Source organism: Haplochromis burtoni, unplaced genomic scaffold (assembly GCF_018398535.1).
Source record: "Haplochromis burtoni strain Fernald_Lab_line unplaced genomic scaffold, NCSU_Asbu1 Contig_209, whole genome shotgun sequence".
Taxonomy (NCBI): Eukaryota; Metazoa; Chordata; class Actinopteri; order Cichliformes; family Cichlidae; genus Haplochromis; species Haplochromis burtoni.
In genome coordinates this window covers 594,090-617,366 of record NW_024582570.1, presented here as the reverse complement: position 1 = coordinate 617,366, position 23,277 = coordinate 594,090, and the positions used below count along the sequence as shown (strand labels likewise).

Here is a 23,277-nt window from a genome sequence, read left to right as displayed (position 1 = left end):
TATATATATATATAAAAATAATTTTTTGCAAACATGCCGTATGAAGTGTAGAACAACTTCAGACACAGTCTTCTGAAAGCCAAAGCATACGCAAGTGAGAAAAGTGTGGCATGAGCGCCCCCACCTGGTCTCCTCTCCAGTGTGCTTGTCCACACAGTATATAATGTCATTGTGCAGTGCAATTAGGTAGCTGACGAGAGCTGTAGAGCACAGGCCTGGGCCGTGTCGCCGTGGCAACAGCACCCTGAAGTCACTGTTGAGGTCCAGGTCATTCTGGCAGAACTCAGCCGGGATCTTAATCTCACCTGAAAACATTTTAAAATGACGTTAGAACGAGACGTTGGACAGGTCAGCGCTGGTGTAACAGTACTGCTGGCTGCTTACCATTGGTTGCCAGCGATACTCTGAGCTGATTCCAGGTTGCCAGGAAGATTCTGATGTGTTTTTCGTACCAGGTTTTGAGTGAAACTGCATACAAGAAGAAATCAAATAATTAATCCCTAGTGTAAAGATGTCAGCCGCACAGGAGACCCGCAGTTCACATGGTACAGAAAATTAGAACATCAACATCAGCGGCGTTCACGTGTGGAAGAGATTTTCCTCTTTATGAATAATCAATCATTGTCTCCGTCCAGGTTAAAACAACTCACTCCTTGGCAGGCAGGTTCTTAAATTGCATTCTGCCAGCTATTTAACCATGACATTTCCGAGAACAGAGGTAATTAGGAGTTGCATGGAACTTTGTATCTCTTGTGCATGAGTCACGTAGTTGAAAAGGCTGAGAAGCACTGATGTAGACAGTTAAGTCAATACCTGCTTTCTGATTGCCGAGAAATTCAGCGATGCTGCCTTCCGTTAGCTCAGCGATGTTCAGAAACTTCTTCACTAGATCCCTCTGGAGTGCCAGGATTTCAGGAAGGTGCTTCACCAGTCGGATTTCTGCTTCCTAAAAATAAATAATCAGTAATATTAATAATAATAATAATAATGATAGTAGTAGTGTTTTCAGATAAATTCCTGTTACGTACTCTTTGGGAAACTGTGGTTGAACTTTGTCTTGTAAGAGCTGCTTATTTGTATATGTTATATATGTTTTTTTCAATATAGTCTTTTTTTGGCAAAAAAAAAAAAAAAAGAAAAGAAATACAGGATCCATGGAAACAAAAACAAAAAAAACAACGCACTTACAAAAAGTACAGAAACTATACTGATGGATATGGATTAAAAGCTCTGAAGCAGATTAAACCCAATGCAGTCGATGACACAATGTAGGAGGATCACCGACAGATTTTTTTTTCGTCCTTTCTTCAACATTACAAATGCATTTTATGTTGTCATTTTCTCACCCTATGGAGGAATCTCCAGAGGACCGGCAAGGTGTCTTTGCCATCATTTTGCTCCACAATGTGGGTGAGGCTCAACAGAGACACTTTCTCCCGGCAGCTCCACACGGCAGAAACATGGATCAGAGATTTTGGAGGAAGTGAAGCCAAGAAGAGCTGAGGATCTCCAAAAATTAGCTTCATGATTGGACTGGCAGAGATACGAGAGTCAGCCCGGATAAATGTGTTCACTTCCTTTAGCTGTCTATCCAAGTGCTGTGGAAGAGCAGGTGACATGTTATGTTATGCATAGATCTTGTATAAACATATGAGGCAAGTTGTACTGTTCTGGGGAAAAAAGGAGTAAAACTTTGAGTACCTTCAGATGTGGTGTGATAATGGCAGTGCTCATTTCAATTTCCCAGCCATTTCGTGCTTCTTTGGTTGAGAGAAGATTGTCATACTGAACAGGCCCTGAAAGGAGAATCAAGACTATTAAAAAATATTTTACTATGACTATTCTCAGTCTTTACAAATCTATAGATATTGATTTAAAAGCTCAAATTTGTGGCCTCTAGAGGGCACACTTTCTCTCTTCTATGCTGGACTATACTGGACAGCTATTCAAAGTCCAATCGGATTGTTTGAGCTTTGTTATCAAAATGCTTCCGTAATTATTGACACAGGACTTCACTGGTATCTTATATTTGTAGAGAGCTGCAGTATTAGTGTAGCTTTTACTTACATCTTTGCTGCTGGTGTGTCTCCAGGAGGCTGTTGATGACCAGGTGAACAGTGCTGATTGTGTCGTCTGTCCCCTTACCCAGACTTCTGATGAGGTGTTTCATGTCCTTTCTCAGATGAGCGAGTAGAAACTCTCCTGCATCTTGGACTTGAGGTTTGATAATGGCAGAAATAGACTAGAAGGAAGACAAAAGCAGATGACTCTCCACCTTTCTTACTACAAACAGTGGATTATAAACAGGCTTTTAACATTACCTTGATGGAGATTACTTGGATAATTTGTGGTTGCTGAAAAACAGCACTTTCAAAAACTCCGTTCTGTTTGTGTTACCTGTGGTTGGCTGCAGGAACCAAGCAGCATGGCCATGTGAGTGAGCATGCGAATGATGGTGAAGGGAACGGGAGAAATGCTCTTGGTGTCCAGCATGTCTGGATTGTCTCTACGTCCGGGGTCGCCGAGGACGTGGCCTGTTTGAGTGCGGTCACCCCTGTCAGAAGACAATAAACAAATAAATACTGATGAATATGTTTATTTTGCTACTTTCCTCTTTCCACTTGAATTCTGTAGGACACTTACTGGACTTGCACAATACGAAATCCTTGCACAGGTGCGTGGTTATTCCCTCCAATCACTGCACCACAGTCTACACAATGACTTGTTTGCATGGGCTGGCCACACTAGAGGAATAGAAAGAGTTTCAAATAAATATGAAAGGGATACCAGCAAAAACAGACTTTTTAAAAATGGATTATGAATCCAACTGAAGCTAACATACCTCACCAATGGTACAGGGGTGACCATTTGGACAGTCTGTGTTAAAAGTATAAAACAATACGACAAAGGTGTTTAGCACATCACCTCATATCATCACATTAGAGGATTTTTGTCTTTTTAATAATACTTACGATACCACTGCAAGTGACCCATAGCTTGTTGAGCCACTGCTAACATGTCTTCCGGCATGGTGGGCAAGAAAGCCGCCTGTACCAACAGATGCATTCCATATATTTATTTTTTAAAAATATACCCAGGTTTTGATCACTTACAACAGAGATTATACATACCTGCATGTTTGCAGGTGTCATAGCTAGCTGCTTCAGTGGAGCCAAGATTCCTTGGTTTCCACAGAGCAAGACAGCAGCTAAGTGAACAGCCAAGTCCACCGACACACACTGGGCACCAGAGACCCCGCAGCGAAGAGCCAAGGGCCCGATCTGGTTGGTTACCAGAGACAGGGCAAAGGCCTTCACCTGCGGGCTGGGAAGGAATTTTGATTTCTGGATGTAGCTCATCAGGGCCTCGACTTGCTATTGGTAAAAAATATACACACAAATACTTAAATACTGAATGAAGACAAACAGAAAACTATAACCTAAAATAAGATAAGATGATGTTATTTTATTTAGCGTAACTAAATTAGAAAACCTACTTCAGGCTTGGGATGGAAGCTCGCATTGGTTTCTCTGTAGAGAGTGGTGACTTCTCGATACAGTGCCAAGAGAAGATAAACTGTTTTCCACTGTGGTGGGCATTTGCACCGCTATAAAGACAAAGCAAAAGACCCACACCATTATGCACACAAATTTAGATTCCTGATTCTGAATTTCCACCAAGAAAACGATGCAACATTACCTCGCAAGCCTCATCCAGTCCATCCAGTTTGGCTTCCATAACTACTTTTGCAACAGCATTTCTGATGGTCTTGTAATCTTCCCCACACACGAGATACTGATCTATTGGTGTGACTTCTTCATCCTGGGTAGAGTGAAATGAAAATGAGTTATTTTGACTAAAACTTTGAGTTTATCTTCTTTATAAGCTGAAAATCAAACGGTTGCTAAGCGAACCTTTTGCTGAATTTCCTTAGGAAAGATCCAACACATTTGATCCGATTTGAGGAGCTTCTTGACAAACTCTACTCCAAACTGACTGCACATCTTACGGATCAAATAGACCCGATACCAGTCATTTCCACTCCGCCTACACAAGTCTATGACGCTGGTCAGGAAAGCTGTGCTTCCATTCTGGCCAACTTCTCGGGATCCTGGTATCAAATAAAATCAAAGTAATGTGTTTGTAAAAAGGAGAACATTCCTGACACATTGTAGGAGTATGACACACAATAAGAGTGTGTAACTCATTAAAAATACGCACCTGGAGCTCTCAGTTTTTCCACAAACATGCTCACTGCCATATCCAGGTCCATACGCACTCTGGCCACCTGCTGCAGGTACTCTACAGTGGCCGTTTCAGAAAGCTGATCACGAGACTGCAAGAAATCAGTCAAGAAGGCGCTTTCATCCTGCAGACATGCCTGCTGGTCTGCAGTGGACCTGAACTGCATCCTTTCAAACATGGAATCCTAGAAAAATAAACATTTAAAAAGGCATTTTAATCAAATCCACAATCAAATCCACATGCAGCTTGTGTGTTAGCGCATACCTCCAAGCAGTTAATGTACAAGGTGTAGAGCTCAGTTTTATCCATCTCCTCCAAGATGTTGCTCTGCTCAACTGCTGTCAGATGCTGCTGCAGGTACTTTTTAACATCATCAAAGCTTCAAAAACAGTCAAGGTTAAACACAAATTAGAAACTGCACTGCACAGACATAATAACACCTCATGCAATAACCAAAAAAAGGGGAGGAAAGAAAAGGGACCTCACCTGTACTTCAGAAGAAGTTTGAGCACTACTGACCGCACCACTGGATTTTTATCCACAGAGTCGTCAAATGGAGAAAGTGCCTTTGTCAAAATCTGCTTATTGCCTAAAAATACATAAATCTATTTAGAACTAACAAAACATATAGTTGTACAGTCGCACATGGATGTGTTTCACATACATGGTGGAAAGAAAGTAATAGAGTACCTCTCAGTATTGGGACAGCGCTGGGCTCCACCATGAGAAATGACAGCAAATGAAGAATGACAGCTGAGCAGGGTGGAGAATTATCCTTGAAACACACAGTCGACACCAGGTCTATGAAGAAAGCATTGCACTTGTTCCTGAACTGGGTGTGTTGTTTGATGGGAATCCTACATGAAAGAAGATTTACAAAAGTCACACAGATGTCTTAAAGCACATCACAAAACACATCTAATCAAAAACAAGGTACTTAAACGCAACATAACTAAACAGCAGCAAAAGGCAGATCAAAATGTTTTGTATTGTGTGGGAAGAATTGAATGATATCTTTGTTCATTACACGTGGGAGGTTGGCCTTATTCACATATAGTTACCAACCTTATATCATCTGAGGGAACCAAGGGGAAGTCATCGTTAACTGGCTGCATGCAGAGAGGACAGTACATCTGTCCAGGCACCAACCACATTTTGATACAGGCTACACAGTAGATGTGTTCACATGGCAGGCAGAGAGGGTCCTGGGGGTCTCCCATACACACTGGGCACTGTGTAAGACCAAACCTGGGGAAAAAAAAAACAAAAAACAATTATAACATTTACAAACAATAAATTCTGATGTTCGGTAGTGAAATATTACTATTTAAAGCTATGATATGAAACTGAAATTAGACAGCCCTCCTCCTGCAGTGCTTCCTTCTATATTCTAAGCCCCTAGATGTTAAAATAGGTCAATATAATAATAAATTGTTAAAAATAGTACCTTAGCTTCCAGCAAGAAAGAAAATGCTAATTTTTGGCCATTAAAACTTTGATTTCAGTTCATTCGTACCTTCTACAACCTTCTTAAAGCAACCAAATACAATGCTAAATGTGCCCAGAAGCGCTAAAGTACAGGATGAGAGATTCTGTTAACACGCAACATGTATAAAAATCGATGTTTACCTGAAGATGCGTTCGATGGCTCCATCTTTGCAGATTTTGAGCAAACGAATTACTGCCTCGAACGTCTCCTGAGTTTTGAGGTCTGAGTTTTTTTCCAGTATCTTGAAGGGAGAGCAGAGGCAATACATGTTTATTATGGGTGAAGAAAAGACTGTGGTTATCGTGAAGAACGCTTTATGGTAATTATCTGTACTGTTAAAAAGAAATTTTAATACAAAGAACCCAGATGCACCTGGCCAAGCCGCCCAGTGTTCTCCAAAACTAAAGGAGACAGTTTCTTCTCCAGCTCCTCTATTCCCAACAACATGTGCTCCACAAACAGAGACAGAGAAAATATCCGATTCCATCCAGCTCTAAAAGACATAAAACAAATAACCTTTCAATGCAGCTCAAGTGGTTACCTAAAGACAAACTAAAAACCTCAGACTTGTGATGATTTGGACATTTTTTCCTTAAGCTTTACTTACTGGACTCTCTTGGCGATTATCTTGCTTCTCTCTCCGTAACGTCTCACGCTGTCCTCTGAGCAGATTAACTCAATAGCAACCTGGATTTTTTTCACCTGCCTGAGCCAGGCTTGTCTTCGGGCATCTGTGTTCAAGTCTATGGGCTCCAGGTACTCCACACACGCAAACCCAGCATACACATCGAGTACCTTGGAGACAGGAGAACAAAACCAAAAAGAAATAATTACAAAACCCAAAACAAAATTTAAAAAAAAAAATAGAAGACTGTTGATGAGAAATTAAAAATCCTTCAAAGAAACAGAAAATAAAAACACTATGTAAATAAGGATTACCAGTTCAAACCCGTCTCTGGCATTAGGATTCATCAGGAGGTTTTGGGTCAACTGAGGTACAATGCACATCACTCTGCAGAGGTTCTGGAGCCGGTTTTTGAACTCATGATATGCAGCATGGACCCACGGAAGAGACGTCACCGCTTCAGTGTCACTGAGCTGCAACCGCAGTTCGTTAACACAAGAATTCAAAGCACCACACAGGAGCTAGAAAAATAAATAACATGCATTAGTATATACTGTCACACACAATCTCACCAACATCAAATGAAAAACCAAAATAAAAACAAAACAAAAAACCTGAAGATCTTCCGGAGAAGTGACATTCATTGTCATGGAGATGAAATCCTGAAGGTAGCGCTGGAAAAACTCAACCTGCATCTCTGGGTCTGCTTTCGCTATGTAGCGGCCGAGCGGTGTCTTCCAAAAGAACTTAACAAACTCTTTCTGAGTTTGCCCTGGAAGACATATGCATTTAATGTAAAAACAAAACAAACTAACAAACCAAAAACACAACATCACTATATAAATTATATAGTGGCTAAAACAAACCACTACCTTCATGTTGAAGTGCATGAACCCAGAGCTCTTCCAGGTAGTCCTTAATTCTCCAGCTGAATGGCATGCTGCAGCTCATGTTCTTATCTTGGGCAATGTAGTGCTGTACAAGGATGGTTCTCGTCTCAGAACTGTAAGCAGTTTAAAAAAGCAAAGTGAACATCAGACATCTTTAGGTACAAGAATGTACTTTTTTAAACAAAACAATTATTACACATTATTACATGCACAATAATTACATTATTAACAACACTTACGTGTGGTCTAGTGTTAGATGTGAGATTTCCAGCAGCTTTTCATTGCCAAAGATATCTAACCACAGCTTCTTAACAGATTCACCACAGCGGGTATCAAGCAGGAGGTCCATGTTTTGGTCACGGTCTATGAGCGAAACTAGATGCGCCAAGAGGGGGACGACCACAGCCTGAACACGCTTCCATAAGGTGTGTCTGTCATGAATGGAGGAAAAAAAAAAGTTTACAGTGGTTTTCAAATAAATATAGGATAATACTGTATATTAAACTGCATATTACACAAGACCGAACCACTCACCTAAAGGTGCCTCCTTCTTGCAAGGCATCGATGTTTGAGGCCTCCTTGAAGACCCAGTTGCTCTTGATGGATGAGAAAGTGTTGCCGTCGTGAGTCACCAACAATGAGTGAAGATGCCGCTTCACCACTTGTAGGAATTCACCTGACAAATTCAGATAGAATAATTAGCATTAGCAAAAGCAAAAAACAAAAAAAGCAACAACAAGTACTGACAAAAAGTTTTGTTACCACCTGTTATTTCGTCATTGTCACTCAGGAGTGCCAGAAGGATCTCCACTCTCCGAGTACTGCGGAGGCCACTTTCCACCTGGTCCCTCAGCATGGCTACTGCACTCTGCACACAGCTCCTCAGCAATGCTGTAGTGTCCACAACACTTTCCCAAGTCTGCAGAAGAAGAACACAATAGTTAAAATCTAGTGTTAAGATTAATCCCCAATAAAATAACATGTCATTCATGTAAGAAAACAATGTGATGACCATGCCGGGATTTATAGACTTACATTTTCCTCCTGCACAGTTTCCTCCTGTTCACTCTCAGAGTACATGTCATCAGTCTCCATGGCTTTAACAAAAATGTTGTAATTTAATACACAATACTGTAAAGTGAACAATATATATGGAGACAACAACATAATTTTATATAAATGATTTATCATTAACTAACCTTCAGCCTGAGGTGCCTTTGTTTCAAACATTTGACTGATTGTCATGTTTTGCAAAGTTTTGATGTCGGAAACAATGTCTTTAGAGCGTCTGAGGTCATCAATATGAACTGATCTCCAGGGGCCTGTGAATATTAACATGTCTCAGCTTATTGTCCACTCTTTACACGACATAATAAAAAATATAGTCCATGTTGTATAAGTCTTACCGCCATGAAAGCCAATGTAAGAAGTCCCTCCTTCCATTCTTGGCAGTCTGGTGATGAAGTACACAAATACCTTTCTACTTGTGTTCTCCTGGGTTATCTTATTGATCTCATTAATCGATGAATACCTGGAAATGAACGGCAAAAGTTAATATGGCCAAACCACATGGTAGCTAAAAGCCCACAAAAAAAGTGTTTGACCTACTTTGCAGATGCAATGAGGTTGGTGCTGAGACTGGCTTCATCAAAATCACTCTGGACGATGAGGACCCTGTTGCTGCTGCTTTTATTCTCAGCTGTGAGGAAGTTCCTACAAGACGAGAAGGACTTGGTTTGTACACTGTAACACATCTCAAGATCATATTTAGTTATTCTCATGCAATATTTGCTTCTAAACATATTCTAAAAATGTAAATGTCAAAATGTGCCAATAGGTTAAAACAATCACAATAATCTTTAAATTCAGTAACAAAGGGATATGTCTCATTAGTTAGTAATATGTTTACATTACTAGATATTACAACTAGTCTATCACTGTTCTTACTAGGACATGTGTTTCGTTCTTACTAGGACATGTGTTTCACAGCTTCTATTGTACTTTATTGTGTGAATGTAAAAAAAAAAAAAAAGAGTAAAATTATGGATCGATAAACAAACCTTATCTTCTTCAAGAAGGAGTGCTCTGTGTCAAACTGCTGGAGTGAGAGAAGCTCAACACTGTGCAACATCCTCTCCAATGGTTCGAGGTCAAAAGCAGTCAAAAGTCTGGAGAATGTTGTCACCTGAAGTGTAAAATTACAATTAGACCGTATGTTTTTGTGTTTGTGTGTATATAAAATTGTCAAATTTAGTTACCTCTGTGAAGAAGGAGCAAGAATGGGCCTCCTGTCTTATGTGAGCAAGTATGTAGTCAGCCAAACAGCTGTTACTCTGCTCTTCAAAGTACATCCTGGCCAGATATTCACTTTCCACTTTAGGAAGGGCTGTACTGTCCAACCTTACCACAGAGTCTGGTGTAGCACATTTCAGCAGTATGAGTTTAGCCTCGTCGAGCATTCTCCTCTCAGAATCTGAGATTTCTAAACTGTCCTTCTGGTTCTCTATTACTTGGAGAACTACAGAAGCACATGTGTCTGAGTGGTACCCAATGAATACGTCTGGGGGTTTGTATTTGTATGTCTGAGCTGCCGCTGCATGTTGGCTGATGAGAGTTACAAAAAGCTGGACCCACTTCTCCAGTTCCTCCACCATCCTCTTCTGCTCGGTTTTCAGAACAGTCTGGATGTCCAGGTAGTGCTTCTCCAGCCTGTTAATGAGAGGTATTGGGAACTGTTTGTAGACCACTTCTCTTTCCTCAATGACGATTAGCCGGAAGTCTTTGTGAACCCTGCATTTTACACGATGGGTTCCCAGTCCAAGGTCCACATATTTCTGCCCTCCCAAGCAAACATAGTATTGGTTGAGGGCATCGTAGAGACTTTCATAGAGGTTCTGCAAGTTTAAGAGCACAACCGTTTGTCCTGTTTCCATGCATATCTTTACTCTGTTGATGTTGCGACAGATCTGGGTATACTCTTGGTCTTTTGGAAAGCTGGAACCAAAGATAATTTCTGGTTGACCACTTTCTGAAAAGAAGGACTGCTGCAGGATCTGCAGGGCTGCATAGTTTTTAGTTAGCACCAGGAGGTATCGACATTCTTCTTCCTGTCCAACTGCTTCAATGTTTTCTCTCACAAACTCAATGGTACTGATGTTCTCTAGGTTTGGTGCAATCCCCAGTCTCATAGTGAAGACAGTAACTGGATCTACATTATCCTTGCCACTGAAATTTCTCAGCACTGCTTTGACGGTTTCCTCTGGTGTGGGCTTTTGCTTAGAAGCCTTGGCGACCGCAAAGATCATCTTTATCAAGCTGTAGTAGTCACGTAAGCCAAAAAATCCTTTGCCTTGTTTGCGGCAGATGTTCAAGTAGGCTCTTGCAAAAGGTTGGAAGAAATCCCTGACCTTCTCCAGAACCACTACATCAGAGGAGCAGATTCCTTTAGCACTTTCAATAAGTTCCCTCTCGTCAGGGTCCCCACGGGACACAAAAATGCCTCGGTTCATCTTTGCAGGGTCCAGCGCCCAGTTGGAGATTCCAATAAATCCAACCTTTTTGTGTGGTAGTGGCTCATCATCAATGCATCCCTCCTCCAGCAATGGATGAAGAGTTTTCAGCGGCATCTTTGGAGAGTCCTCTGCAAGCCCGATCTCATCGAGAACCACAACTGAGATATACTCATCCAGGTTTTTACCTTCCTGAAAACGTCCACATTGCTTAAATGTATTAATGATGCCTTCTGGTGTTGAGTGAGGGCTACACTGGAAGGACACCAAGTGGATCTGTTTGAGCTTTTTGTACAGGTCAGAATGAGCAGCTTGACCCTGCATTGCATCTGCCACCAAAGTTTTAGACAGAGATTTTGAACTTCCAGGTTTGCCCACGAGGAAGAGAGGGATTCTCAGTTCAATGCAGAGAACCATCATGAAGACGTTCTCTTTCAGGGCACTATTTCTTGCAATTGTATCCCCCATTGGCACACCACTCAAAAGTAAATCCTGCATGAGTGAGATTTCCTGCATCACCTTTGATGGACTGTATAATGCTGGAAGACTTTTGCTGATTTTCTGCCTGTATTTATCCTTATTTTCTAAACAGGCATGGTAACACACTCCAATGGCCATGACTAGAGACCAGAGAACAGGGTCTCGGCTCTCGGGCCATTTTGGACGCATTTCATCCTTCTCAACATTTCTATCATTCTCAAACTTTTTAAGCTCCGCAAAAAACATTTCATGGTTGTCATAGAACCAAACAAAAGCTTGCATGCAACGTTCAACATCTCTCAGGCTGACAAAGCTGCATTCATCATTTCTCGCACGCATGTACTTCTGTGAAGATGAAAGTACATCAGTGATCCACTTGATATGACATTCATCAATAGCTTTTTTTTCAGCAACTCTTTGTACAATCTGCTGGATGTATATTTTCTCCGTGTGATCATTTAACTGCCCGAAGTCCCATACCAGGGGAATCATGCTTGGTGGCAGTGCTTGAACTCTATACACCAACTGGCGGAGAGGAATAGATCCAAGTTTTTCGTCCGTCTCTTCTGCTCGAACTCGGTACCCAAGGCCAGCAGATTCCAACCTTTGAATCATCTCATCTGTGTGTTTTCGGTAAGGATTGCATGCAGCAATAATCTGTAACCCAGTGTTGGCTGTCAAACTTTCCCCCTTTACAGTCTTATCACAGAGGACCTCCTTAATACTGCTGATGGCCTCTGTAGTGTTGGCCTCATCAAAAAACAGAACGGAGTCGAACCCATAGTCAAGTTTGTTGATCGAAGCAATGTCTTCTGCTTCTCTCACTTTGGTGTAGATCATCTCTGAAGTTGTCCCTCCATGGACCTTGACAAGTTTCATATTCTCAGTGGCCACTCCACTCCTCCGGAGTTCACAAAGGAATTTGATGAGCCTTGTTTTACCACACCCTGTTTCTCCCATGATAATGACAGGGATGCCACATCTGAACCGCATGTGGATTGCGAGCATCTTCAATATGTTGTCAGTTGTAAGCTCATAAGTTTCATCTGGATCAAGAGGCCACTGGATACCAAGAACACCACAGATTCGCTCTATTTTCTCTGCTCTTGGAAGGCGATCAAAGTCAATGTTGAAGGGGACTCTTTGCAGCTTTAGGCCTTCATACAATGCCCTTGTCATGACATTTCTTTTAATAACCCTGTTAGAGGTTGGGTCAATGGCATCAACAAAGTTCTGCTCATTGAGCTGAAGATGGAAACCAATAAAGGTCATGGACACATGGTCATCATTAAAGAATATGTATGGATGTGGTTCTGTTTCCCATCTTTTCCTGATAAGAAAAGGAGCCAGGTCTTCATCTCTGACACCAGCCAGATCGATTTTCTGCCTGCCAGGACTCTGGTCAGAAATGCTGAGTGATGGAGAGGCAAAATCCTTTGCCATCAGAATCATGAAATCTACCACAAAGGTTTTGAATCCGGTTAGTGTGTCCCCAGTGAAAGTGACATTACAAAAAACAGACGTCTCACAGTCTTTCAGCTGAAGGTTGAGAAACCATGCAAAATTTCTTAGTTCAGCCCAGGATGGATCCATTATGCCACAAAACATGAGAAGCATCTGAAGACATTCCACATGTGTCCCCTCAACATTGTTATAAGTGAATACATCTAGATTAATGTGGTTATGAAACCGAGTGAGATACTGGTATGGTCTCTGAAAAGCCTCGCTCCTGAATTCTTCATCATCCATCAGTGGGTCATCATTGCTCACAATGGTGGGATCTTCTTGCTTCCTCATCTCTAACATTAATACCTCTTTGGGTGGCCGGCAGAAAATATTTGGGAACACATCAATGAATGAGCTTTTGATTTTTTGAGTCTATACGAGAAGAAAAGAAAAACACAACTCAAGGTAAAGAACAGTTCTAAATCAGATAACAAATCATGAATGTTTGTGTTCATAAAAACTCTAACCTGAAGTGAAACATTTCTGCCCGACTTCACAGTGGACTCCAAAATCTCTACAAGATACAGTTGCTTGTTATTGCACTTCCACATCTTTCCCTCTGAGTCCAGCAAGTATCGCAAAATCAACAGTTTGAAGAGGAACTCATGCAGGCCTTTCTGGACCTTTTCCAAAACAAACACAGTCATTTCACATTTTATGTACGCTGCAAAGACATGTCATATTGAAAAGGTTACATTACGTTAAACAATCCATTGATTGCCGATTACCGATGATGTGACGTCAAAATGGAACACAGTGAGTTCTTTCCTTCTAGGGGCGTCCAACAGTGATTGAAGGATGACATTCTCATCAACATTTGGCTCAATCAGGCGAATGCATTTCATCACTGATGATTTTTTGGTTGATCTCTTCAGTTTTTCATACAGCCTTCTGATGTAAAGTGATTTTCCTGCAATTTCAAAAGATCATATGGCACGTTTGAATTTTGATAAATAACGTTTTAACCATTAGTAACAGTAAATAACACCTATACATACCAACACCAGCTCTTGTGGCTGAAATGACACCAACGCAGAGTCTGTCCTTAAACGCAGCTGCGGCGCTGCACTCATCTGCTGGGACGGCATAGTGTTTTTGCAGGTAACTCTGGATTCTTGCCAAAGGTTCCTGTGGAACCATGTGCAATCTGTACTGGCTGAAGGCTGATGGAAGGTAGGTATGTTCTCTTTCTGAGCTGCAAATGATAACAAGTCTATAATCCTTTCTACTCTGCATTTTCATTCGCTGAAAAAAGTTCTCAGCTTTAGAGCTCACATCATAAGGGAGGAGATCTCCATACAGTAAACAGTATATCTTCTGTCCTCTGTAGCCTGTGCTGAGACAGCGTCTGAGAAATAGCTCCACCTGTTCGTATGGTGTCGTGGAGTTGCATAAAAGGACTTCATCATACGTGGGAAGTGTCTCATTTTCACTGCTCATGTAAATGGAAATGCAAGATGACAACACCTCATCATGTGGGCAAACAATGAGGTTTGGGTTTCCAACAGCCAGACCTCTGGGAACATGTCTATTTATGAAATTCCCTGTGTCATCGTCAGAAATGTCTTCTTCGTGACTCTCGTTGTGTTTGTTGGCCAGGATATCCAAAAGTCTTCCAAGATTTTTTATATCAAGAATGTGGGGGAGAAAATTTCTCATGTCTTTCATATAAGCATTCCATATGTGATCAAATTTTGGTAAACCCTCTGCCTGTTCTACGAGACTTGCCAGAGGACCCATTTGGCTGGTGAAGTCTGGGTCTTCCCCCTCACTGCTTTGCACCACAACAAAGGTCTGAAACTCAATGTCCTCATTTTGCTCTTCTGGTTTTTTGAGGATTTCATACTGAAGTTCATGCCAAACTTCCCTCAAATCTGAGTATGTGCAGTTTGGCTTGATGAAAGAGAGCATCATGAGAACCTGGTCTTCTACATTGGTAACATTTTGCAAAGTCAGCTTGTTGCATAGGTAGACAATCTGTTCAGCTGTGTAGTAGTTAAGATAGTAATGCTGGGATCTCTGTTTGTCTACAAAATCCATCCAGAAGTCAAGACATTTCTCCATTTTCTTGCAAAGTTCAGGAAGCTTCTCTTCTATGCTGCCCTCCACAATGACACTGATAACACTGTCCAAGTTGAAATCCATCATAATGCTGGGTGCCTGACTTTTGGAACAACAGTTGATTTGCACTTCCCAGTGCCTAAACAGTGGATTCCCAGCAGTGTAAAGAGCAATGAATGCCTCAGTTAGTCTTTGAACGCTGGCAAAAACCTGAAAAACAGAAACAAGTCAGCTGTAAATAAATTTGTTCAAAAAGCATACAAAGTTACACCAATTTCATTGTGGAATCAGTTTCTCTGTCAAGCATGAGTCTATGATCATATAGCTGCACATTTATGTAGTAAATAGCTCTTCTCATTCTTTTTATAAATTTTGAATGCAATGCACTAAAGGTTTGAAATGGTAGTATATCCCAAAATTGACCTATACATCACCACATTTTTATCAAGTAAATCTGAAGAGAGTTATCTGGATTTTTTGGACATGTCTTCACATGTACTGTAAATTGTAGGACCTAATTTTAATAGGTCTAGATCATCTAGATATTAGCTTTTGACATTATGGATTATTGAGCATTATTGATTATATAGATAATTTTATCAATTTAAAATAATATTTACAAAATATATTATTTGAATTATCCGAGTTCTTGTGTTACATCCTGTGAGGCTGTGGGAGTGTGTGGGCGTGGTGTTGTCCTCTCCCTCTCCTCCTCCTTCTTTATTGCCCCTCCCCTGTTTTCTTTCTGCCCCTGCCTTCTCCTTTAGGACATGATTTCCGCTGTGCTGGTCAGTGTGTGAGTCTGGTCTAGGTGTGGAAAAGGCCTGCTGTGTGTGTGACCAGCCCCACCGTGCGTGGTTTTGCTTAAGTGACGGCGGCCTCCATTTCTTGGTTTGGCCTGCCTGGTTATTGCTAATAGCAGCATTGCTGTCTTTTTCTGTTGAGTCCTTGTTGTTATCTTAGTTTAAGTGACCACCATCTCTTTGCATTGGCCTGTCTAAGTCATCATTAAAGCAGCGTTGCTGTCTCTTTCTGTTGTTACTGATTATTGGGTTAATTAATTATAATAAAGATTTATTTTGTGTTAAACCCCTATCCCTGGCGTCCTTTTCATTTCAACCCGGATCCAACTGTTACTGTCCCCCACCCTCTTCACCTAGCTTTCATGTGGGTAACATCTTGGAACCTCAAGATACCAAAAAGGAAAATATTGCAATGTACCTCTGCAAAATAATCAACTTCACATTGCCCTTGATCCCCTTTCCCAGACATGAGCATGAGTTTATTCTGCAGCTCCCTCAAGTCCTCAAGGGAATAGCAGCGCATCTGCTGACCGTCATCATGCTCCTCTGGAATCTGCAGCTTCAGGGCACTGTCAAGACTCAACTAGATCAGGGGGGAAAAAAGAAATTCTCATGCATATTTTTGGAGACTCTTTGTCTAACATGTGTGTTGTACTGATCTAGGGATGCAATCAACTTTCATTGCATTATTTACCTTTTTTACATTTTGTGCATTGATCAAGTAGATACCCTTGTTATTGATGGTTGATGCTAAAGAGAGGGATGACAGTTCCACTGATCCATGACTGTCCTTCACAGTCTTCAACCAGTCCAAATGACGTGCACTGTCCCGCTGTAAGAAAAGATACTCTTCATAATTGTGCTGTGTTTCAGTTTCCCTTTAATAAGGTTAGCCTTTACCTCAATAACCCTGCTGTAAGACACTAACATTCATATCAAAGCCTCCATGGCCATCCTGATCATATTTTTGCTTTAAGTGTTTGGAGGGATCTTACCAATTTTTTGGGTAGGTTGCTGTCATTCTCCAAAGCCCTCCAGAGCTTCTTGAGCACTTCTCTGAAGGCTTTAAAACCAGAGTCTGGTTTGAGCTCATAAAGTAATGAAGAGTAGCCAAGAACTGCATCATGGAAGCACGCAACACGATCCACGTCCATATCATTCTCTCCCGCAGAGATAGAAGCCAGGTCAACAAACACTTTTAACTCATTGATATCTGCAAAATACATTTAAATAAGCAGAAATAGGGTGGTGGTTAGTGGTTGGTGACATTGATTTATATCAGGACTGTTCTGAATTTGAAGCTGCTGGTAGGCTGGGGCCTTTCTATGTTGAGTTTGCATGTTCTCCCAGCGATTGTGTGAATATTCTCTGGGTCTTCCAGCCTCCTGCCACACGCCATGAACATGCATGGTAGGTTAACTGGTGATCTTAAACTGGTATGGATGTAAATGTGAGCATATAGGGTTGTCTAACCTGCATACCTGCTTCCTGCAACACAATCCTGGTAACCCTGGTGTTGTGCAGCCAATTTTTTCTTTGGTGACTTTAGAGAACCAGTCTAATTTCGAGAGGTTTCTAACTGTACGTAGCATTATACCATATTACAAAGTGTAAGATGGAGTCATTGCCATAAGAAAATGAAGCATATGTGCAGTCCATCAATTTATTTCTTGCAGTAGACACTCCCATAGTTGCTGATGTCAGTAGTTACAAAGGAAATTTAAAAAAAAAATGTTCAGCACACTACTACAGCCATGCTGCAATATCCATTGGAGCATGGCTGTAGTAGTGTGCAATGGATAGACATTAACAAGAAAATGCATAACTACACTTACCTTCAAGGGCATCCTTCACCCATTTCACAAAGTGTCCCCTTAGTTCCAGTTCGTGCAGACACAGCCTGCGGGGCTCGGTTATGTCCACTAGAACAGTCTTTGCCTGCATCAACTCATTGTCAATCCGGCTGAGTGGCTCTTTCTGAAAGTCTATATTGTTCTGAGCGGTGGGGAGACAGGAAAACTAGAGTTACATTCTAACCATGGAAATATGATCAGAGACACTCTTCACAGGGAGCCTTAAATTAAAATGTGCTAAACTGTTTAAAATGAAGTAAAGCAAAGAACTGTGCTGTTATGTTCCATCTATTATGTATATCCATCATCAAATACAATAACTCAAAGCTTGCGTGGAGTGCAAAATAGCTTTTTAGATTGATAATTTTTTATACACAAAGCTACTTACAACTTCTGTGAGTGTCTCCAGAACTCTGAAGTCACCTTGAAGACCAAGTGTCTCTTTGACTTTCATGATTACTTGAGCTGAAGTCACAGCGAGATGAAGTTCGTGGTACTGCTCGATCTGTTGAACCCTGCTGTTGATCCATTGTTTGTCCCTTGATGTATTCATTCTGCACATGATGTCTAAGTCTTTTGCAAGATCTTCATACTTGCCCTTGAAAGCTTTAAAAAACTGGTTAACCTCTTCAAGCCTTATAGTGCCATCCTTCAGGCGAGTGTAGATATCTTTATAATGGTTGTAGCAATCTAGGTAAATGTCATCATGTATCATTTGTAGTGTTGCCCTAATGTCCACTACCTGATGCTCATCAGGATTGTCTTCCATTTCTTCATTGGCCAGGAACTTGGCTTGTTTGTCCCAACACATTTTGAAGACAATACTGTCCCTGAATGTGTATAAATCTTCTGCCATGTTTCTAATTTCTTCGTCCAGATTGAAGAAGGTGACAATACCAGTTATTTCGGAGGGCATCTGGTCAAATTGATGAACCTCCATGAAATGGTTCAAAGGCATTGTCTTAATGTTGACTTGTTGGTTTCTTTCCAGTTCAGCAACATCAACTATTATGGAAATTAATATGGATGTTAATAATTAAGACTGATAGTTAAGACTGATGGCACAAACTCAACATACCTGTCATGTGTTCCTCAAGTTGATGGCTCTTAGTTAAGAGAACATCTACAAGCTCCTTTTCATGATATACAGCTTTTACTTCATCTTCTCTGCACTTCAACAGCCTCTTCATTTTGTCATGATCCTTGTATTGCCCATTCTCAGCGAGGCAGTCTGTTAGTATCAAGTCAAAAACACAAACATCTCAATTTTATAATTACTATTAGGTCAGAGTACACTATTACATTTTGAACATAACCCTCAAGATATCTTTGATGACAAATTCCAATCTTACCAATCTTCAGCAGTTCTAAGAAGGCATCTCGCCTTCCCAAAATAATCTTGAGCAGGCTGATCTTAATGTTTCCATGGACCAGTTGATTCTTCACGGATGTGAATGAGGATATGGCTATTGCAATTCTGTCCTTGGCATCTTGAGAGAGTTTCTCAATCAGCTTTTCATCTGCTCCTGTGGTGACAGAATTTACCCATCAGTGCTAGAAACTACAGCAATGATTCCTACTATGAGTTCACAGATGCAAATTTAATTGTTTTGTATTTTTGTTATTTGATACCGTGGAGTTGAAAAATGTTTTTGGCAGCAGTCCAAGACAGGAGGTGCTGAAGGACAACTTCTTCATCTTGATGATATTCTCCTTGATGGTTCTTTGGCCAAGATTTTTGGATAATAGCAGAGATGAGTTTCCCAAATTTCCAGTTAATCTTCAGCCTCTCAAAGAGTTTCCCCTCATTCTTGCTCTGTACATAATGTAGAAAAGAAAATTAAACATTGTAAAATATATTTTGATACTGTGAACCTAACTAACCCAGATCCACTGATTAAGATAGAAACATTTTCATTGTGATATAAAAAAAGGTTTTAATGTTCATTTAATTTACATTGGTATTGTTTTTAAATATGCCTAATATTACCACGCACTATGACACTAACGCAAGTAAATGAAAATGAGAAGACTTCATACCTGGCACAAAGATGTAACAGCCTCAAGAGCACACCTTTCAATACTAGCTGCAACATGTGGATGGGAACAACTAAGGTCCTCCATATAGGTGCAGTAGTATTCAATTTGATCCAGGGAAGATTCCTAAAAACAAAGTGATAGAAAGATGTGCTACTTTAACCAAAAAAAGAAAAAAGAAAAAAAGAATGTGAAATCTCCAAAAACACGTTCCACTTACCCGCTTGTACTTCCCCTCAAAATCCATAGTGAATATCTGCCTCCACTCTGTCGTGCAATCCTCATCTTTAAAGTGGATGGAGATTATGTTGTTCCACATCTGTGAAATACAGCAAAATGAAAGCCGTATTTTTTCCAGCATTCTATAGCAGTGAAGGATTATGATCCCCTGTTTGTATATTTTTTGCTTTACTGAAAAAGAAAAATGTATTTTAAAAAGCAAAACTGCTCACTTCAATCTCTTCCTTTGTCTTCTCTTGTCTTGAGAACCAACTATTGTTAAGGAAACTCTGTTTAAAGGACTGAGCAATCCATGCTCTCATTATCTTCACTGCCTGAGTCATCACCATGCTTTTCACATATCGTTGTTCTTCATCTCTTTCTTGGGTCTCCTAAATTAGAATGATTAGTATAAGACTATAAGCTATAACACTCTGGTTCAAAAGATATGCTCACTTGACGTACCTGTTGCTTGTTACACTGCACAAAGTTTGAAACGGATGCAACCAGATTCATGCATGCCACAGGAATGTCAGGGTAATTCTGGGTATATGATGTTGGTTTGACCCCATTGCAGAGCTTCTCTAACAGTTTCACTGATGTTGCCAAGCACTCTTTCCTATAAGTCTCTGTAAAATAACTATGAGAAATAAAAGCAAAGATTCGAAGTGTAAATAATTCATTATGTCTATATTAAACAAAAAAATACCACCACCTATGGAAATGCACAAAATCTGATATTAACAGCACTAACCTCTTTGATATAAGCTATAATTAAGATAGAATTAACATAGAAAATATGTAGACTATTTCACCTGGGGAATGTATACATATTTAAATAACAAAACCTGCACAGCACATAAATAAATGGTCTATTCCATAACATTTTCAACCAAAAAGCACTGTATTAACTACTGACTTACTATCTGTGAATTAATTAAAAGCTGAAAAATTACCTGTATTTTTCCTCAATTAGATTTCCTTGGATATGGGAGAGAATGTCAGATACTGCCTAAAAATAGAAATCATGTATATGTATAATGCAGATATTTCCAATTTCAAATGAAGCTGCAATTTTTTTTTAAAAATGCATGTTAATTTGTATGGTCCATAAATAGATACATTTAAATCACTTAGCACACATCTAGAAATGGTAGTATGGATTTTCTTCTGTTTGCATTTACCTGCATGTTGCTGGCAGTGACTTCCTGAGGAGCCTTAATAAAAAAAGCATGAAGCATGTCCAAAAGCTCAGCTTTAAGTTCAGTGCTACACTCAGTCAGTTCACTGAGTGACATCAGGTACAAGCAAGATCGAAGTGAAAGTGCATCAACCTCCATTAAGTGACTGCAGCTTTTCATCACATTTATTAGTGATCTGAAAAAAAAAAAGCCAATCAAAAAGTATAAATTAACTTTTTTTAAATTCTTAAAAATATGCTGGCAGATGTCTGCGCAAACAATGTAATTTGTTGGCAAAGGAATGGGGACTCTTACCTCTTGTCTTGACTGCTCATGTTGCTTATGTATGCTGTGGTGCCTATATCAAGCCCTTGCAAACCTGCCCAAGATGGGCCATACTTCATGTTTCCAGATGCTGGTGCTTGAAAAGGCGTTGTAGTGCCTTTAATGAGGTGGAGAAGTGGCAGTACCATAATCCATCGAGTCATTCCCATTCTTTTCACAGTGTTTATCAGACTCACTAATGTTTCTGGCAAACTATAAGATGAATTATTTGAAGAGAAATTGTATTATTAGGACAAATACAAACAATAAAATTAATAGCCTTAAGGCACTAGAGTGTATGATACCGGGATTATTGAAAAGATTAGGTAACCACCTGAGAATAGACACATCTTGAGAAAATTCTGCCCAGTACTGAAGAAAGGTATCCTTCTCTAGTTTGGGTAAACACAGCGCAGTACAAAGCTGATGGAGCTCAGAATTCGCCAAACTGATGTGATGTTGAGTCCATACGTGAAGTGTGATCACAGCTGCTCTTAAAGGGTCCTCAATGTAGAGACTCTTACGATTGCCATCTTTAAGGAGTTGTGGAATTACATATGACAGCATGAATCCTTTAACCATCATTTTCACCTAAGTTTAGTAGTAGAAATACAGACAGTCAAGTTGAGTCAACCATACATTAAAGTGTCTGGTCTTTGCACACAAAGATTGTAAACTTACATCTTCTTTGCCATAGTTTAGGGAGGACCATTTCTTTTCTTTTTCTTCATACACAAAAGGTTCCCCATAAACCTGCATGAACTGATTCAGTTGGAGCAGGAAACTTCTCAAATTGGTAGCACTCCAGCTACTCAGAAGGTCAAATATGGTCTCCAGCATTATGTTTCCTGCGATTTCTCTGCCTTGAATCAGTTTTGTTCTCTGGTCTGACCAGAGTGCGGAAATGCGTTTGAGCATATTTTTTGAGGGCTCAGCACAGATGATGTCATCATACTGATGCCAGTCACCTTATGAAAAAAAAAAGGATACAACACAAATTTACTCAAATGGAAACAAAGGAAAATATGTTAATACAATCAGCAAATGAAAAATCAGTACAATGACACCTTGATTGCATGAAAATAATTACCATCTTCATTGATAAGGTTGGGTTTCACAAACAAACATCTGTTGGTAGTGTGGTGTGAAGAATCCAATTTGTATATGTATTCATACTCATATTCCAGTTTCTTATTCTTGTACACAAGATATTTGTATGGTATTGACTCAGACACAGCTTCTTTTTTGCTAGTTGTCAGGCTGCCTTCAATCAGAAACCCATGTTCTCCAAGATCCCTGTATGAAAAAGAAATTGTAAATAGGGTAAAGTCAGACAGAATATAAAAAAGGTCCTGTTTGTCCAGCAATGTGTCAGAAGGTTAAGGGTCATAGGTTACATTGTCAGACATCCCCTGACATTCAGAAGGAAACCTCTACAATAATAGAGGAATAATCTCAAAACGCCGGTGAAAGGTTTTTATTCATTGATGACAGTGCTGAAGTGATCGGTTGACTTTTCATTTATCGACATATGAGAAAAAGGTTCTGATTGTTTTAGCGTCTTTTCCACAGACACAGACAAATGCCTAATTTTTTTTAGATCTGCATTAAGAATGAGAATGACTTTTCTGCTGTGAGAATTGCACCAAAGTGATTGAGAAAAAAACCTAATGACTTACCGAGCTTTGTCGGGATTAAAATCTGTTTCTCCTCCTTTTTTTTGCCTCCATAGTATGCTTATGGACTAGGTTATGTTTCGAGTTTTGGTTGAAAATATTTTGATGTTCTTTAAAGAAATCACCATTTTATCATCATCTAATAATGTCTGTGATTAAAAGTTGGCACTCATAGGGATCATTTGGTGTGGCAAAAAGGTCAAAATCAGTTTGTACAATTCTTATTAGCTAAATGTCAATTCTAAATTATTGCTCCTTTAAAAAAAAAAAAAAAAAAAAAGCATACAGCCAACGTTAATCTTTTATACAGGCTGAACTCTATTTATGGAGTGCCAGGACTGCCATAATGCATTAATTAAGTACACCATTAAATAATTAA

The 23,277-nt window shown here is 40.0% G+C and overlaps 1 protein-coding gene across 1 annotated transcript in view; it reads right to left on the bottom strand.

Moving 5' to 3' along the window:
- rnf213a (ring finger protein 213a) overlaps positions 1 to 23,277 on the bottom strand; it is a gene marked incomplete in the record, with an annotated part of 46,769 nt that overhangs the window by 2,608 nt on the left and 20,884 nt on the right. The window contains 55 exon segments of the mRNA XM_014338031.2: positions 125 to 305; positions 385 to 468; positions 814 to 946; positions 1,347 to 1,598; positions 1,702 to 1,796; positions 2,068 to 2,242; positions 2,398 to 2,554; positions 2,644 to 2,744; positions 2,843 to 2,877; positions 2,973 to 3,048; positions 3,132 to 3,374; positions 3,497 to 3,607; positions 3,700 to 3,822; positions 3,915 to 4,111; positions 4,222 to 4,429; positions 4,510 to 4,624; positions 4,732 to 4,834; positions 4,936 to 5,102; positions 5,311 to 5,493; positions 5,875 to 5,975; positions 6,107 to 6,227; positions 6,342 to 6,529; positions 6,674 to 6,880; positions 6,974 to 7,131; positions 7,232 to 7,362; positions 7,489 to 7,680; positions 7,784 to 7,925; positions 8,015 to 8,168; positions 8,285 to 8,346; positions 8,449 to 8,571; positions 8,656 to 8,780; positions 8,858 to 8,962; positions 9,310 to 9,434; positions 9,508 to 13,116; positions 13,212 to 13,367; positions 13,473 to 13,654; positions 13,743 to 15,015; positions 16,027 to 16,191; positions 16,303 to 16,440; positions 16,604 to 16,821; positions 17,444 to 17,603; positions 17,850 to 18,466; positions 18,540 to 18,692; positions 18,814 to 18,987; positions 19,094 to 19,277; positions 19,502 to 19,624; positions 19,719 to 19,817; positions 19,951 to 20,109; positions 20,183 to 20,357; positions 20,674 to 20,729; positions 20,902 to 21,094; positions 21,214 to 21,435; positions 21,557 to 21,813; positions 21,904 to 22,190; positions 22,313 to 22,518. Of these exon segments, the coding sequence (XP_014193517.1) occupies positions 125 to 305; positions 385 to 468; positions 814 to 946; positions 1,347 to 1,598; positions 1,702 to 1,796; positions 2,068 to 2,242; positions 2,398 to 2,554; positions 2,644 to 2,744; positions 2,843 to 2,877; positions 2,973 to 3,048; positions 3,132 to 3,374; positions 3,497 to 3,607; positions 3,700 to 3,822; positions 3,915 to 4,111; positions 4,222 to 4,429; positions 4,510 to 4,624; positions 4,732 to 4,834; positions 4,936 to 5,102; positions 5,311 to 5,493; positions 5,875 to 5,975; positions 6,107 to 6,227; positions 6,342 to 6,529; positions 6,674 to 6,880; positions 6,974 to 7,131; positions 7,232 to 7,362; positions 7,489 to 7,680; positions 7,784 to 7,925; positions 8,015 to 8,168; positions 8,285 to 8,346; positions 8,449 to 8,571; positions 8,656 to 8,780; positions 8,858 to 8,962; positions 9,310 to 9,434; positions 9,508 to 13,116; positions 13,212 to 13,367; positions 13,473 to 13,654; positions 13,743 to 15,015; positions 16,027 to 16,191; positions 16,303 to 16,440; positions 16,604 to 16,821; positions 17,444 to 17,603; positions 17,850 to 18,466; positions 18,540 to 18,692; positions 18,814 to 18,987; positions 19,094 to 19,277; positions 19,502 to 19,624; positions 19,719 to 19,817; positions 19,951 to 20,109; positions 20,183 to 20,357; positions 20,674 to 20,729; positions 20,902 to 21,094; positions 21,214 to 21,435; positions 21,557 to 21,813; positions 21,904 to 22,190; positions 22,313 to 22,518 (13,479 nt within the window).